At 46.8% G+C, this 13,279-nt stretch overlaps 1 protein-coding gene across 1 annotated transcript; it reads right to left on the bottom strand.

The window, feature by feature from the left end:
• Window positions 1-1,282: 1,282 nt before the first annotated feature.
• Window positions 1,283-12,979, bottom strand: LOC306951520 (ras-related GTP-binding protein A; the record flags this gene model as incomplete). The annotated part of the gene is made up of 9 exons (XM_079542027.1): window positions 1,283-1,380; window positions 2,560-2,675; window positions 3,507-3,598; window positions 5,782-5,904; window positions 6,362-6,457; window positions 8,467-8,689; window positions 9,788-9,854; window positions 10,833-10,932; window positions 12,953-12,979. 9 exons carry the CDS (start codon window positions 12,977-12,979, stop codon window positions 1,283-1,285), a joined length of 942 nt encoding a protein of 313 aa, XP_079398153.1.
• Window positions 12,980-13,279: the final 300 nt, after the last annotated feature.

Genomic DNA, 13,279 nt, shown 5'->3' with positions numbered 1-13,279 from the left:
ATCACAAACACATCTGCTGAGTAGGTGGTGCAAGACAGGGGTGTTTAATACCATGAAGATTTAGAATCGATGGAAGATCTTGCGTGCAGCCCAGCCTCAGCTCTCCAGCTGAGATCTGCGCTCCTGCTCTTAGGTCCCATATCACAGCTCACCCTTGCAGGCATTTTCCCAGTGTGCGGGACAGAGATCAGGGGGAAAGCATGATTTTGTGAATGCAGAGTTGGAGAGCCAGGCTGAGTCACCACACCCTCTTTTATAGAGCAATTGGATGCAGCAAGAAATAAAGGAAGAGATGCTGACAAGCATCGGCTCCCACCCAAGTCAGATTCCCCTAACTCACAGCACTTCCATTCTTCCTATGTTTAACTGAACCACACACAAGAATTCATTTAAAGTGGACTTAATGTCAAGACATACCAGTGCCAGATACTGCCCAACTGACTCGTCACAAACACAGCTAATATAGCTCATGCACACATGGCCCAGAGCTGCCACATCCTTCAGATCCTGTGTACCTGCATCATCCCCAGCAGGGAGACCGACCATCCCAGGACTATTGCTGCGTGGCCTTTGGTTCCTCTTTACTGTTATCTTTCAATCATTCCAGAAAGTGTTGAAAGGCCAATGTCATCCTGACTGCTTTACCTGCAAATTTTGCCTCAGCATGGAAAAAAGAAAGTCTCAAATGAAACTTCGGAATGACCTTCAGTCAATGACCTCTAGAACACTGTGAAAGGAAAAACGCAGCTGTTACACATCTACTTGCCAAAGCTGCCCTGGGTCTTAGAAGAAAGAAAACCCACTTTCCAAAGCTCCAGGATCTGAAATCCCTGGTAGCAAAAATTTATTTTCATGACTGAAGACAAGGAGAAATTTATAAATGTATTCTAGCAACCTACCAATAAAATAGTAAATACTTCATCCCTGTGATTTGTATGATCACCTGGGAGCAAACATCCAAAAAGGCTCTGCCACATGCCACTGACAACCAGGAGCATGAGACCACGTGCACATCACCTGTCCTTACTTCTTCCCAACCCCACAAATGCCAAGAGTCTCTTTTGAAGGTCCGCAGTGTATCCAGACCATCTGTGTGATAGTGTCCAACGTTAAAAGGAGAAACAATAAAGATTGCGGTGGTAAGCAGCACACTCATTTCAAAGCCCACAAATACATCCACATGGTTAGATTCTCCTAAAAAGAAAAAAAAAAAAAAAAAAAAAAAAAAAGTAGTTCCAATCCACTTCTTCTCCTGCCAAAGACCATGTGCATTGGCCAACGTTCAGCGCATAAGCAGGCTGTGCTTTGGTCCATCCACTCTCTCCAGCTTCTCAAAGTGTTTTCTGGCATTGCGGATGTTGATCAGCGTAGCTGCAGAAGCTAGGATGGAGAAGGGACAGGGAGGGGACAAAAACAGAAAGGATGTAAGAAAATAAACCCCCAGAAGCACCGCCTGAAAGCTGCCTAAAGACAGCAGGTATTTGAGTTCCTATCAGCAAAACTGGACCCACATCCCTGGGTAGCCTTGGTTCACACTTCTGAATCTTATGACCGCAGGGCGTTCAGCAGGGGGCCAGGTGTTCTACAGCTTCTACCTGCAGTGGCCAGTACTAGATTTCACTTTAATCTGGAGAAGTGATACAGCGTGAAACCGGATCTTCCCTAAGGGGAGCAATGCTCAAAGAGTACCAACAACCCAACCAACAAGCTCAGGGATCAACCCTCCTGCTCCCCAGCAGTACAAACACAATGCTGGAAGGTGTGGGTGCCTGCTGATCGCAGAGCAAACTACACCTATTTAATCTGCTCCCAAGGCATTCTAGAAGTCACTCAGCTTCTCATTTGCTGCTAAGGCACAGCAACATCAGAGCTCAATAGTTCACCCAGGGTTGCAGAGTTCACATGGGTTTTCCCTAATCCAGTAAAACAATCTTCCTGTCCTCTTGCAGAATAACAGCTGTAAGTCACACAGCTGTCCAGGAAAGTGGGCTGGTCTTAAGCACCTTTCATTCTTAACAGCTTCAACTACAGTAGTGAAAACAACTAGGTATTCAAACGTGCCTCAGGCACCGCTGCCTCCAAGTTCTTCAGATAAACAGATGCTACTATAATTAGAGCCCTTGCCCTCCAGGACAATTCAGGCAGCAAGAACAAAAAAACACTCACGATCCACTTCTGCTTCCTTTTCAAAAAATCGCTGTGGCTGCCAAATCAAAGCAGCCCAAAATAGGTTATTAGATATGACCTATCAAGTCAGGTCACATCTGTTATAGTGGTTCCCCACTGTTGCTACAATTCTCTGCTGGACAGCAACAAATAGCCCAGCCCTCAAAGGCACACATCTCTTGTGCAGAGTCACCTTCTAACCGCCTTCCCCTCCTGCTGCTCAGACAGGGCAAGGCAGTGGGACAGATCCCCCCGTACCTCTGAATTAAATCATTTCCACTGCTTTGTCTGGCGTTTGCTGTATTCTGATAAATGCATTCTGAGCCAGACTTGTCCAGCTTTTTGTCCCTGTGAATAAAAACAGGCCAGAAGCTCATCTTTGCTTCAACTTACGTATTGAAGGGTCTGACATCACCACCATCACATATGTATTTGATGTGAAGATGTCAATGAAAGCAGCAAAGTTAGAGTTCCTGACCTCCATGCTCTGGAAAGAAGCCGCCAGCTTACTAAAATAAGGAAAAAAGAAAGAGTAAATGCACTGTTACTGTAGGAGTGCTCAGACAGATTTTCCCCTTATGTCCCATGTTTATCTGCATTTACTGGCAAGTGTTGCTTGCCAGGATGACCACCAGATAAGACTGCAATTCATTTAAAGGAAAAGCTCTAGCTTTAGGCTTAATTGAACCAACAAGAACAACAAAAACCACCTGAGTGTTGATCAATGAAGGTCTGTAACTCAAGATACAACCCCACACTGTGCCCAAGCAGTCAGCACCATCAACCCTTCTGAAGTAATGGCTCAACCATTCCAAAGGAGGTTGACACTGTGGGGGTAAGCATAAAGCTGAAATATCTGGGACAGCTCTGTATAGCATGCTGCCACTTCTCTTCCCTGTTCAGGCTCTACGCTTTTGGATGCTGCTGACCGACTATGGAACCACCTGAAGGTGGTTCAAAAGACCAGCTACTCTGAAGTAAGCTTTCTATCTTTCAATTCAAAACGCTGACAACTAGAGTTTGTAAGCTCTCTTTCTTCCCAAGCCAGCATGAGTTTACCAGATCAGTCCCGGAATGTTCCTACTCTGCACAGGAGAAAAAGGCCCAGAAGAAGACAGCTGTTTCAAAACAAACCTCTTTCAACAATCACCAAAGGAGGAGGTTAGGAAAGATAACAAGCTCTGACATTTTTAAACATGGTGCTTTCCAGCAACTAACACAAATCCTCACACTGCTGAGGAAGCACAAACTAATATTTATTTGGAAAGTTTCCTTGCTTCAGCATGAAACTGAAATATCTGCCCAGGTATCTTTCCCATCCACTGAGTAAGCCAGCTCACCTGCAACTTAGTTTGAATTGTTTAATAATGTTGCTGATTTTCTCAAATCTGTGGATATCCCGCTGTTCTTTGCACTGATAGTGAGAAATGACCTGAAAGGCAGAAAGAGTGCAGTTAGTTACTGATTTCAGTACAGCTTTCTCACGTGCAACAGCAGTTACAAGAAACCGATGGTGCCCAGCTCAGGGATTCCCTTTGCCTTCAGAAACCATTAGCAGCAACACTAGCTGTGCTAGTATAAAGAAGGATACAGTCACACAATCCCCAGGAAGCCTTTAATAAGTGCAGATGAAAATAGCATAAGATACATAAGAGGCATTCATGTCCATGTGGGGTCTGAATACTCCAACGTAGCAGCCATTTAAATCTTGTTTCAAAGAACAAGAAGGTGCTAGGTGGGGGAAATGCAAAACTATCACCTCCTGAAAGGCAAACAGACCTTTGACAAATGCTGGACCAGTTTACCTACATCTGTCATGCTGCAGACTTTCACACACCAAACCTGAAAAGTGTGCTGCTCTGCAACACGCTGGATGCCCAGCACTGCTCTCAAACCAAAGTGAGCTGCTCTTCTCCAGCTCAGACAAGTGGAACAAAGGCAGCTGTTTCCTAGGGAGCTCTCTCTGCATCACCTGACTCAGAGTAAGGTTGTGCTAAGTTGCCCGTGTTCAGGTGCACTTCCTTCCTTCTCCTCCCACACAGAAATCCTGCAGCAAGGTGCAGACCTTGGTGCTAGGCTGCAGAGTTGGAAAGGATCAAGTTTTCAGGAGTCCTTGCAAGACGATCCAGGACTGCCTCACTCCTGCTGCTTCCACATGGCTGGCAGCCTACAGACCTCTCCTCTCCAGCCAAGCCAGCCAACTGGCCAAGGAGGGAATCTGCAGCATTAAGTGGGATTGCAGTTGTTGCATCTTCATTCCCACAGAAGCCTCCAGAGGAGCATAATTTTGAGAATACTACACTGTGTGCTTTATACTTACAAGAATGATGAAACCAACTGCTACCGAACGCATCGCACAGCCCTGCACAAAGGTGTTAAACTCAATTTTCCACCCATGGAACCATATTTAACAGGCTTTCAGAAATTAAGATGGGATTGTTTTTATTTGTTTTGTGGTTGTTGTTCTTTTCTTTTCTTTCTCTTTTTTTCCCCTCCTCAAGGAGCTTAGAAAACTATTGTCTATTTTCTACATACACATCTGCCCAACTATTCCTACAGGTACAAGTTCAGCCACATTCAAAAATCACATGCATGTCATGAAGGCTTTGGTATCAATCTCTTTCCTCAACTCTCCACGTTTTTCTGTTACTACGCTTTGAATACAATTTTAGAATAAGATTTCACTGCAGGAGAAAGCAGTCCCTGCAGAAGCTTAAATAGAGAACAATGAGAAGGGAAAAGTCTTTAAAAGCCACCATTACACTGAGAAACCAGTACTGAATTCTTTGCTACAAAAATTGTTTTTCAGTAAATAAAATGCATTTTTTGAGTGCAAATAAATACCACTACATATCAACAAGGTGGAACTATTTATCATCTACATAAGGTCAAAAAGCAGAACTTGTCAGCAGAACTCTACTTCTGACAGTAGAAGTGAAAAAAAAACAGCATGGTAACTTCAAAATCAAGTCTTTGTTTGGCAAGGAAAGCACTGAGACTCGAAAAGCAATTTCTTCAGATCAGCAACAGCACTGTTATAAAGTCCAAGAGACCAAACTAGAAACTAAGACTATGGAAAGACAAGCAGCAATGGTGGTTTTAACCAACATGTTTTACCTTTTGAACACAACAGGTTAGAAGCACAGTTACCACACAGATGGTAACTTCAGAACCCACAGCAACCCAATTGCTTGAGATCCTCTATCCATACTGCAGGTTTGTAAAGCACCAGGCACTTGATAAAAAAAGAGGAGTTAAAAAGCCAGTCTAGGAGGAACTGAAAAGACTCGTTCAAGCTTAAGAAGCCCTGTGCAGAAAGGAATTCTCAAAAGAACTCCCATGACCGACAAGAGAATGGGGATATGAAACCCTTTCACAGCCTGGAAGAGGGAAATACCAACCAAGCCCTCATCTCAACAACGAGACGTGGAAATTTTGGGAAGGTCATATGAGCCACCAAGTCACGTCTGTTACTTTCAATATCACAAGGCCTGGATCAAAGCATTCTGGTGCCGGCACCTCTCTTTGGGCAACTGCCACAACTGCACTTTCCTTCCAGGGAACTCCGTCCTAGGCTGGGCAGGGAAACACAAAGGGCCGAACAGCTGTATTCACCAGGAAAGTGGCTCTCTCAAACAGAAGCACTTCATCTGCCTCAATGATCTGAGCAAAATTCCTCAGGTTCATCTCCAGCTGCTGGACATTTGGGATCAGCTGATAGACTATACTGGACCAAGCCTGTCAACAAAGAAAGACAAGGACTGCGTTATCATTTCTGCCTCAGGCCCACAGGATACACAGCATGCTCAAAAACCATTTGCAGTTGTGAGCACTTACAGCCTAGACAAGACAGAAGGACTTTTCCCACCCCACTGTGCATCTGTCTGCTATGCTGAGGGCTATGGTGGTATCTGCTTTCCCGAGTGAGCTCTTCAATAGTCACAAAGTGGCTAGCCAAAGCATTTAAGCAGTGTTAAAAGAATGCTGTGAGCACAGCACATGGAGGGCTTTTATTTATTTGTTTTAAATTAAACCCAAAATGTTCTGATGCCATTTACAACAGCTAACCTGCAGAAGCAGGAGTCACTGTAGACCTAACAAGGGCCAGTCAGCAACCAACCACTCAGCCTCCTCATGCTCTTGTTTTCAAGTGAGAGGAGGGAAAGGCCAGATACAGCGAGGACAGCATCCAAACCTTGTAAAGCGTTTCATCCCAGATGGAAGTTCTAAAACAAGCACATTCCAAAGGACGGGAAAGGCGCCTCAAGTCCTCCTCACGCTCTTTAAAAATCTGCAAAGTAAAACGATTAGCAGTTGAGTGTAAATATTTTGGCCTTTGGTGTGGTTACTGTATTGCATTTCTAGCACACATGTCAAACAATACTCAAGCACACACAGCACTAGAGAAAAGAGAGCAGCACAGCTTGCTGGCTAGGACAGGCTGTCAGAAACCCCTCCCACTAGGATAGCAGGGACAAGCAGACCTTGGCTGTCACACAGCAGGAGACTCAAACTTGGAATAACTAGCGTTATGGAGTGAAAATGGAAGTGTATGTGCATGAGCTTGACAGGGGACCCAAAATCTGACAAGTCCCTGGTCAGATGTAAAAAGCTGCATCTTTGTGAACAGAACAGAAGGGAAGCTCTAGGGAGTTTCACCGCTATGAACAGCATTAACAAAGCAACTCCGAGACAAGAATACAGCCTTCTCCCATCAAGTTCTGCCCTTGAAAGTTATGATTACAAAAAAAAAAAAAAAGAGAGGTAAAACAAAGAGGACAGCCTTGCACCAACATCCACCAAAGAGGCAAAAAATAAATAAATAAAAAATCCAGCAAGAGAGCTGGCACTGTAACCCCGCAAGGGAAGGCATGATGACTACCTTCACCTCACCTTACTGTTTTTAGGAACATGACAGAGCAAGCTGATCTCCAGGACATGCTGCGTAGGCCAACACTGACCATCTTGGGGCCCGAGATACCAAAGGTTTAACAACGATTTACAGGGCAGTCATTTGGCCCAGTTCAAGAGTTTTTCGCATGTTCTTCTGAATAGCAGATACTTTAAAACAGCTTTGATGGGTGTGCAATGATATGCACTAAAAATAGACTCAAAGTAAGGCCCCTCTTCTGCCTGTCTACCCCATGCTTCAAGGCCTCACTTGAATTTGCACAACTATTAAGTCCAGACGGACAAAAGAGTTTCACAAAGACCATAAGAGTTTCCATTCAGTTTGTAGGGAAGAGATGGAAATGAGGTAAAAGTCCCTGAATCAACCCTATGAACAAGCTCACTGAGCTATTTTTACACTGAGCTGAACTAGGAAAGAAGAACCATCACCGACAGAGAAGAAGCGACCTGGAGCCAAAATGCTGCGAGGAAGAAGTCTGCCTCTGCAGGAAGGTCAGGGAGTGGATGCAGCCATGGGGCCTTGCGAAGCCGCCTTCGCTGCCGCCCAGGCACACGGTCACCAGGAACCTGAGCATTTAATGCGACTTCTTACTACGCCCTAAAGGGGCCTCCAAGTTTTCTCCAGGTCAGGGAGTGGAAAGCAGCCGGGGATGTACTTGCCAGGCCAAGACATCTAACACACAAGGTATTTCTTCCCTTGGGATCAGGAGCTGGTTGCTTTTAGCCATAGCTGAAAAAGCAATGTTGGTAGAAACCTACCATCTTCCAGCCCCCCTGCAACCTTCCAAAAGCCCCAAAGGGAGCAGCAAACAAAACCTCCCTGGGAGGCTGATCCTTGCCTCTGCAGGGTGCCTCCGGGAATGCCTAAGTGTTAAATCAAGAAGTGACCTCTGGGCAAATGGGCCCCAGTGAACACTTTGTGACAGAAAGCAGAAGCATCAACTGGTAAAAGTTTCTAGTTAACCAGGAAAAGTTTCAACCCTTGTTTCTGTTACACTTTAGAACAGTGCTTATGTGAGACTGAAAAAGAAACCATCACTTGTCACCACCGCAATCCTCAAAGTCATCCAAACGGTCACGGGAAAGTTCAAATTCACCAGATTTCTTTCAGTTTTACCTTCCTTCCCTACTCTCTGGAGCCAAGGTCTGCTAAAAGCATTACAACTGATGCTTTAAAAGAAAAGCCTTTCTTCTCTGCTGGACAACATGCAAGAGACAGCACTGACATACAGTTTGGAAGGCAAAAAGGGCTCGGACAGCTCTCAACACCCGAGAATCCCTTCCAGGAACAGTGCTGATGGGACTGTGCCTGAGGTACGAACTAGCAATGCTTTAGCAGAGTCAAAAGATTTGACAGCATTTCTATGGCAACTCTCAGCTTCTTCTCACCAAGTCCCGCTGATCCTCCTGCACCAAGTCCATCTTGTGCACTAGACAAAAGATCTTTGCATCAGGAGAGTTCTGAAGAATTGCCTCCAAGCATGACTGGTAGTAGTGCATGTCCTTCTCCAGCTCACGGCTTTCTACATCGAAGACATAGATGAGGACTTCTACGTTGCGGAAGATGTTGTCCCGTTGACTGGTGAAGTAGTTCTCCATAAAGGTGTCCTGTCTGAGGAGCAGCAGAGCAACAGAACAAGGAGACTCCCATTAGAGCAACCAGGCTTCAGGAAAAGACCTACAAAAGCCCTACAATTCTGTGATTCTGTGATACAATTCTGTGAAAAGTGCTGTAAAATATCTCCTGCTAGAGATGTTTCCGTGCTGAGCTGCAAATCCCACCACAGCAGTCCAGAAAAAGAGCCCCACAGACAGCTAACTTCCCCAGGATATAAGGCTCCATTTCCAACTATTTCTAATTTCTAACCATTTCTAAGCATTTCCAACTGAGCACAGTAGGACGCTCCTGAAGAGCATCTGCTTCCCAGTCTCTCATGAGAAGCAGAAGCTTCCTACAGGATGTAGCTGCTGCTCGGGGCTAGCACAAACAAAGCTACACTGCTTTTAAAGAGCTGCACACAAAAAAAGCCACAACAGCAGTAAAACCATCAGTACAGCCCGTTTTACAGGATCTACATGCATTTTGACTAACTCGTGCTGAATACAGCTCAGGCAAAACGTAAGGACATTAGATTTGGTGAAGCTTAGCAAAGTTTGACAGCTCTACTGAGGCTCTGTCGGTTACTTTTACTTAAAAAGCTGCTTCCAGGAACCACCGAATCACCATCAATCTTTCACATCCCTTCTCAGCATGCACCTCATTTGGATCAAACTCGTGAGATGCAGTTCAAAACCAGCATCACCTCCACCATCACCACTTTCAAGAGAAAGTTCAGGTGAAGGTCTCAGGCTTTTCAGCAGACAAAAAATGCAGCCAGCAATGAAAGGGCGGGCCTATGCACTGCACCTTTCATGTGAAGATAACTCAGACTGCAAGACTGCAATAATCAGGCCAGCCTCTTCCACCCACTTTCATGCACAAGTCTAAGATGTGGCATCCACTCTTCCCAGAGCAGCCTCACCAGTTTCACCATGGCATGCACAAAGCTTGTTCTACACTCTCCACACACAGAAAGCATGCTATTGCCTTGGGGTGCCTGCACTCGTTACACCCCCAATCTTATTCAACAGAATTAACCCACAACAATTTCCCAAAAAAAAAACAAAAAACAAAAAATGAAAAACAACAATAACAACAAGAAGTACCTACCCTCCACAGTCCCAGAGGTTTAATACCAGGTTTCCTAGAAATCTAACATGGGAGTGCTCCACATCAACTGAAAAGAGACAACAGGGAGATTACTAGCTGTGCCACACACCCAGCTCAGAGCCTGCTCAGGCAGCCATGCCATTCTCTGCAATGCAGCCCACAGTTTATAGCACTCCATCTAAACAGCGTTGCTGTGCATAAACCTGTAGCTGTAGACACTACAGATAAGTGCAGCTCCCCAGTAACCCAAGCCTTCCTGCTGCTAACCAGGAGACTGCTCTCCTGAGAAGCACAGCAGGCAGTTTCCTTTCAGAAACACGTTCCCTGATTTTCATGGTATTTTAAGAACACCACTTCCAGCACATTCTGCAAGGCTTTAAATTAGCCTTAAAAGAAACAAAGAAAAAAAAAAAAAAAAAAAAAAAAAGCAAAACTGTAGCACAAAGAATGAAAAGCACACCTCATGGAAAGTGTACAGCAATGTGTACAGCAAGGACACACACAACAATCCTCATGGGTGCCTCACAGTACAGCGTTAGATGCCAGTGATCCAAGCCAGTGTTTCACTGAGTGCTTTCTCAGATCAGTGGCTTTGGAGAAAAAGAGGCAAAAGAAGCCAATTAACATTGGTGCATCATCCTGCCAAAACCCCCAGGCACGTGGTAAGATCACTGTGCCTCCAGCTGGGCTAGCCATCAGCAGGCTCACAGCAGAGAGGCGTCAGCACCAAAAAGGGACCACAAGGAGGCTCTGAGCACTCCTGCAATAACACATGTAGCAGCAGAGGCTGCCAACTGATCAAAAAAAAGGATGAAAGTCCAACCATAAACAGAAGATTGGATACAGCATTCCTTTCTCTTTCACTTCAGCCTCCACCTGACCTCAGCTGAACTGCTGAGCAAAGTTTGACTTGATGATCAGCAGGCACCCCCTGCTCCTGCCAGGGGAAAGGCAAGGTATGGCCAGCTGGAGGAACAGCCTCACCCCTCCAAGCGTACAGTGCTGGAGCCCTGAGAATGCCCAGCTCACACAAAAGAAGCCTTACTTGTGGCACCCAGGCGTCGTGTGTCTCTGGCAATGTAGTTTGCAAAGATAATGGACCTCATGCTGGTCTTCCCAGACCCGCTTTTACCCATCAGCAGCACCTGCAGAGATGGAAAAAAAAGAATTAGCTTCCGCAGAGCACTGCCTCCTCCACGGCTCCCATCTTGCAGCTGTAGCAACCAATTGACAGGACTCTGGTACTACAGATTGAAACCCTAAGGGAACCGTACCTGGGAAATCAGGAGGCAGCTGGCATTACCTCCTTGCTTCACATCCTAAAATCCTTTCCATCCTGTTTGCGTTCCCAACACCGTGTCCACCACCCTTCTATTTTGCTCTCTCAGGAATTGCTGCCCTTCAAGGCACTGCACTCCTTCCAGCATGGCGTGTAACACTCAAAGTTCAGCCAGCCTGCAGACGCTGCTGCCCATAACCCTTTTTCCTACACACCATGGCAGAGAACCCATCGCCAATCTCCTCTTTCCCCAGCCCTTCGCAGGCTGCAATGTTTTTCAAGCACTGTTACCAGTGGTAAAAACTTGATGTTTTCAGTGAGAGCAAAGGACCGGTTTTATCTCAAGCCATTAAAGCCATGCTGAAAGCTATCACTTGCCTACTCAGCACTGGCATTCTCCATTCATTACTTCTCTCCTAATCTTGCTCTTTCCTTTTTCATAACACAGTCTGGTTTCTCTCCCCTGATAGAGGTGAAATACAAGTTCCATGTTGAGTTTCAGGTGTCAGAACCCTAGCAGAAAGCTAAAAGCATTTGGAACAGCCCAACTCAGGTACACCAAGCTGCCATGTGGGGAAAACAGTCTCCATCCCAGAATCCAGTCCACAGATCCTCAGGCCAAAAGAGAGGCAGCACCTCTGGCAGCAGAAAACTGCGGGATGGCTGAGTGGAGAAGAGGGGGAACTGATCACACAAGGCAAGACTCTGCATCGTGATCTAAAAATAAATACAAAACCAGTGGCAGCCAACGTGGACTTGCTCACAAAAACAGCTGTGAAACAAGTTCCAGTTACAAAGTCAAATCCAACCTTTGGCAACAGCTCTGAAAATCTATCGTCAAGGATCAGTTTAAAGAGAGTACAACCAGCACTGGTGTGTTACCCCAGTGCCAGGGGCTGGCTGGGAAGCAGCTTGCTCAGTCCTCACCTTGCTGCAAGTGCCTCAGAGCAACACACGCAGCAGCATCCTGTGGCCCCAGGTGCTCTTCTGGGAGCAACTGCAGCGTCATAGAAGAAGCAAAAGCCCCTTTCATAAGGAACTGACCATGCAGTGAGGACATTTACTCAGAGTCCCCCATTTTGCTCAGAAGAGCCCTAATGGTTTTGTGACAAAGGCTTTTCTGAAAGCAGTTGGCTGTTCAGGTCACGCCCACCAGCCCAGCTGAAGCCAGAATCAAAAAGCTCCATGCAGAACAGGAAAAGAACAGCAGCATCTCCTACTTCACATCACCTTAAGACATTCAGTGTGGCTCCAAGACGCAGCACAAGCCAACCTACAAGGGAACCTAACTCCCAAGCATCAGGCTACAGTGGCCTTTTGGGGAGGTCAGACACCAGTTTACAGGGCCAGAGAGGAAACTCAATCCTCATGCAACACAGAATGAGAGCTGAGCGCTCCTCACATCACTGCCTGAGCTAATCTGAATTTGCTCACTGCTGGGACACACAAGGCATAGCTCTGATGCCTCACCCTGCGTTTGGCCTCGCCCTGCCAGGAGCCCTCAGAGCAGTGACAAGCTGCTCACACCAGTTCCTGCGAGCTGCCCACACCAGTTCCTGCAACACCCAGAGGGTCTCCCCAGGCCAGCAGAGCAAGTTGGGGCACATCCTCTTCCCTGACACCACAAAGCCCGCAGTCAGCAGAGAGCTTTTGCAACTCCTACCAGAAATACTCACACAGCCGTTACTGGGGATGTGCAGTTCTGCTGCCAGCCTGCCCTCACGCCAGCAAACAAACCCAAATTTGATGCCGGTTTCCAGCATGATAAGCAAACACTGTGACAGCCTCAAGAGGCAGCTGAAAGCCACAGAATACCCCAAGATACAGATGGGAACACGTAGCCACATTAGCAAGTGCAGACAGGGAAGAGAAATCAAACGGCTTACCTTTTTCTTCATGGCTGTGCTCGGCATCACCTCCCTGCAGAGACAACAGCACTGTTACACCGCTCCGGGCCCCGCTCGCAGGCTGCACGTCAGCCTCAAGCTCCTATCGGCCCTCAGTTCCGCGCAAACGGGAATCTCCCGCCCCGCCGCAGCCCAGCCGGGTGCTGACAGCCGCTGCTCCGCGCTGCGGGGCCGGAGGAGAAGCAGCCCCTCTGCAGGCGGCCCCATCACACGCCCGCGACGAGCAGCATCCCCGTGACCGCGGGCCCAAGCAGGGGAACCGCAAGCGCCCGCCTCACCGCCCCGCTCCCGCGCAGCCCGGCCGCG

The sequence above is a fragment of the Tetrao urogallus genome (assembly GCF_951394365.1).
Source record: "Tetrao urogallus genome assembly, chromosome: 13".
Lineage (NCBI taxonomy): Eukaryota > Metazoa > Chordata > Aves > Galliformes > Phasianidae > Tetrao > Tetrao urogallus.
This window is presented reverse-complemented; position numbering and strand designations above follow the sequence as displayed.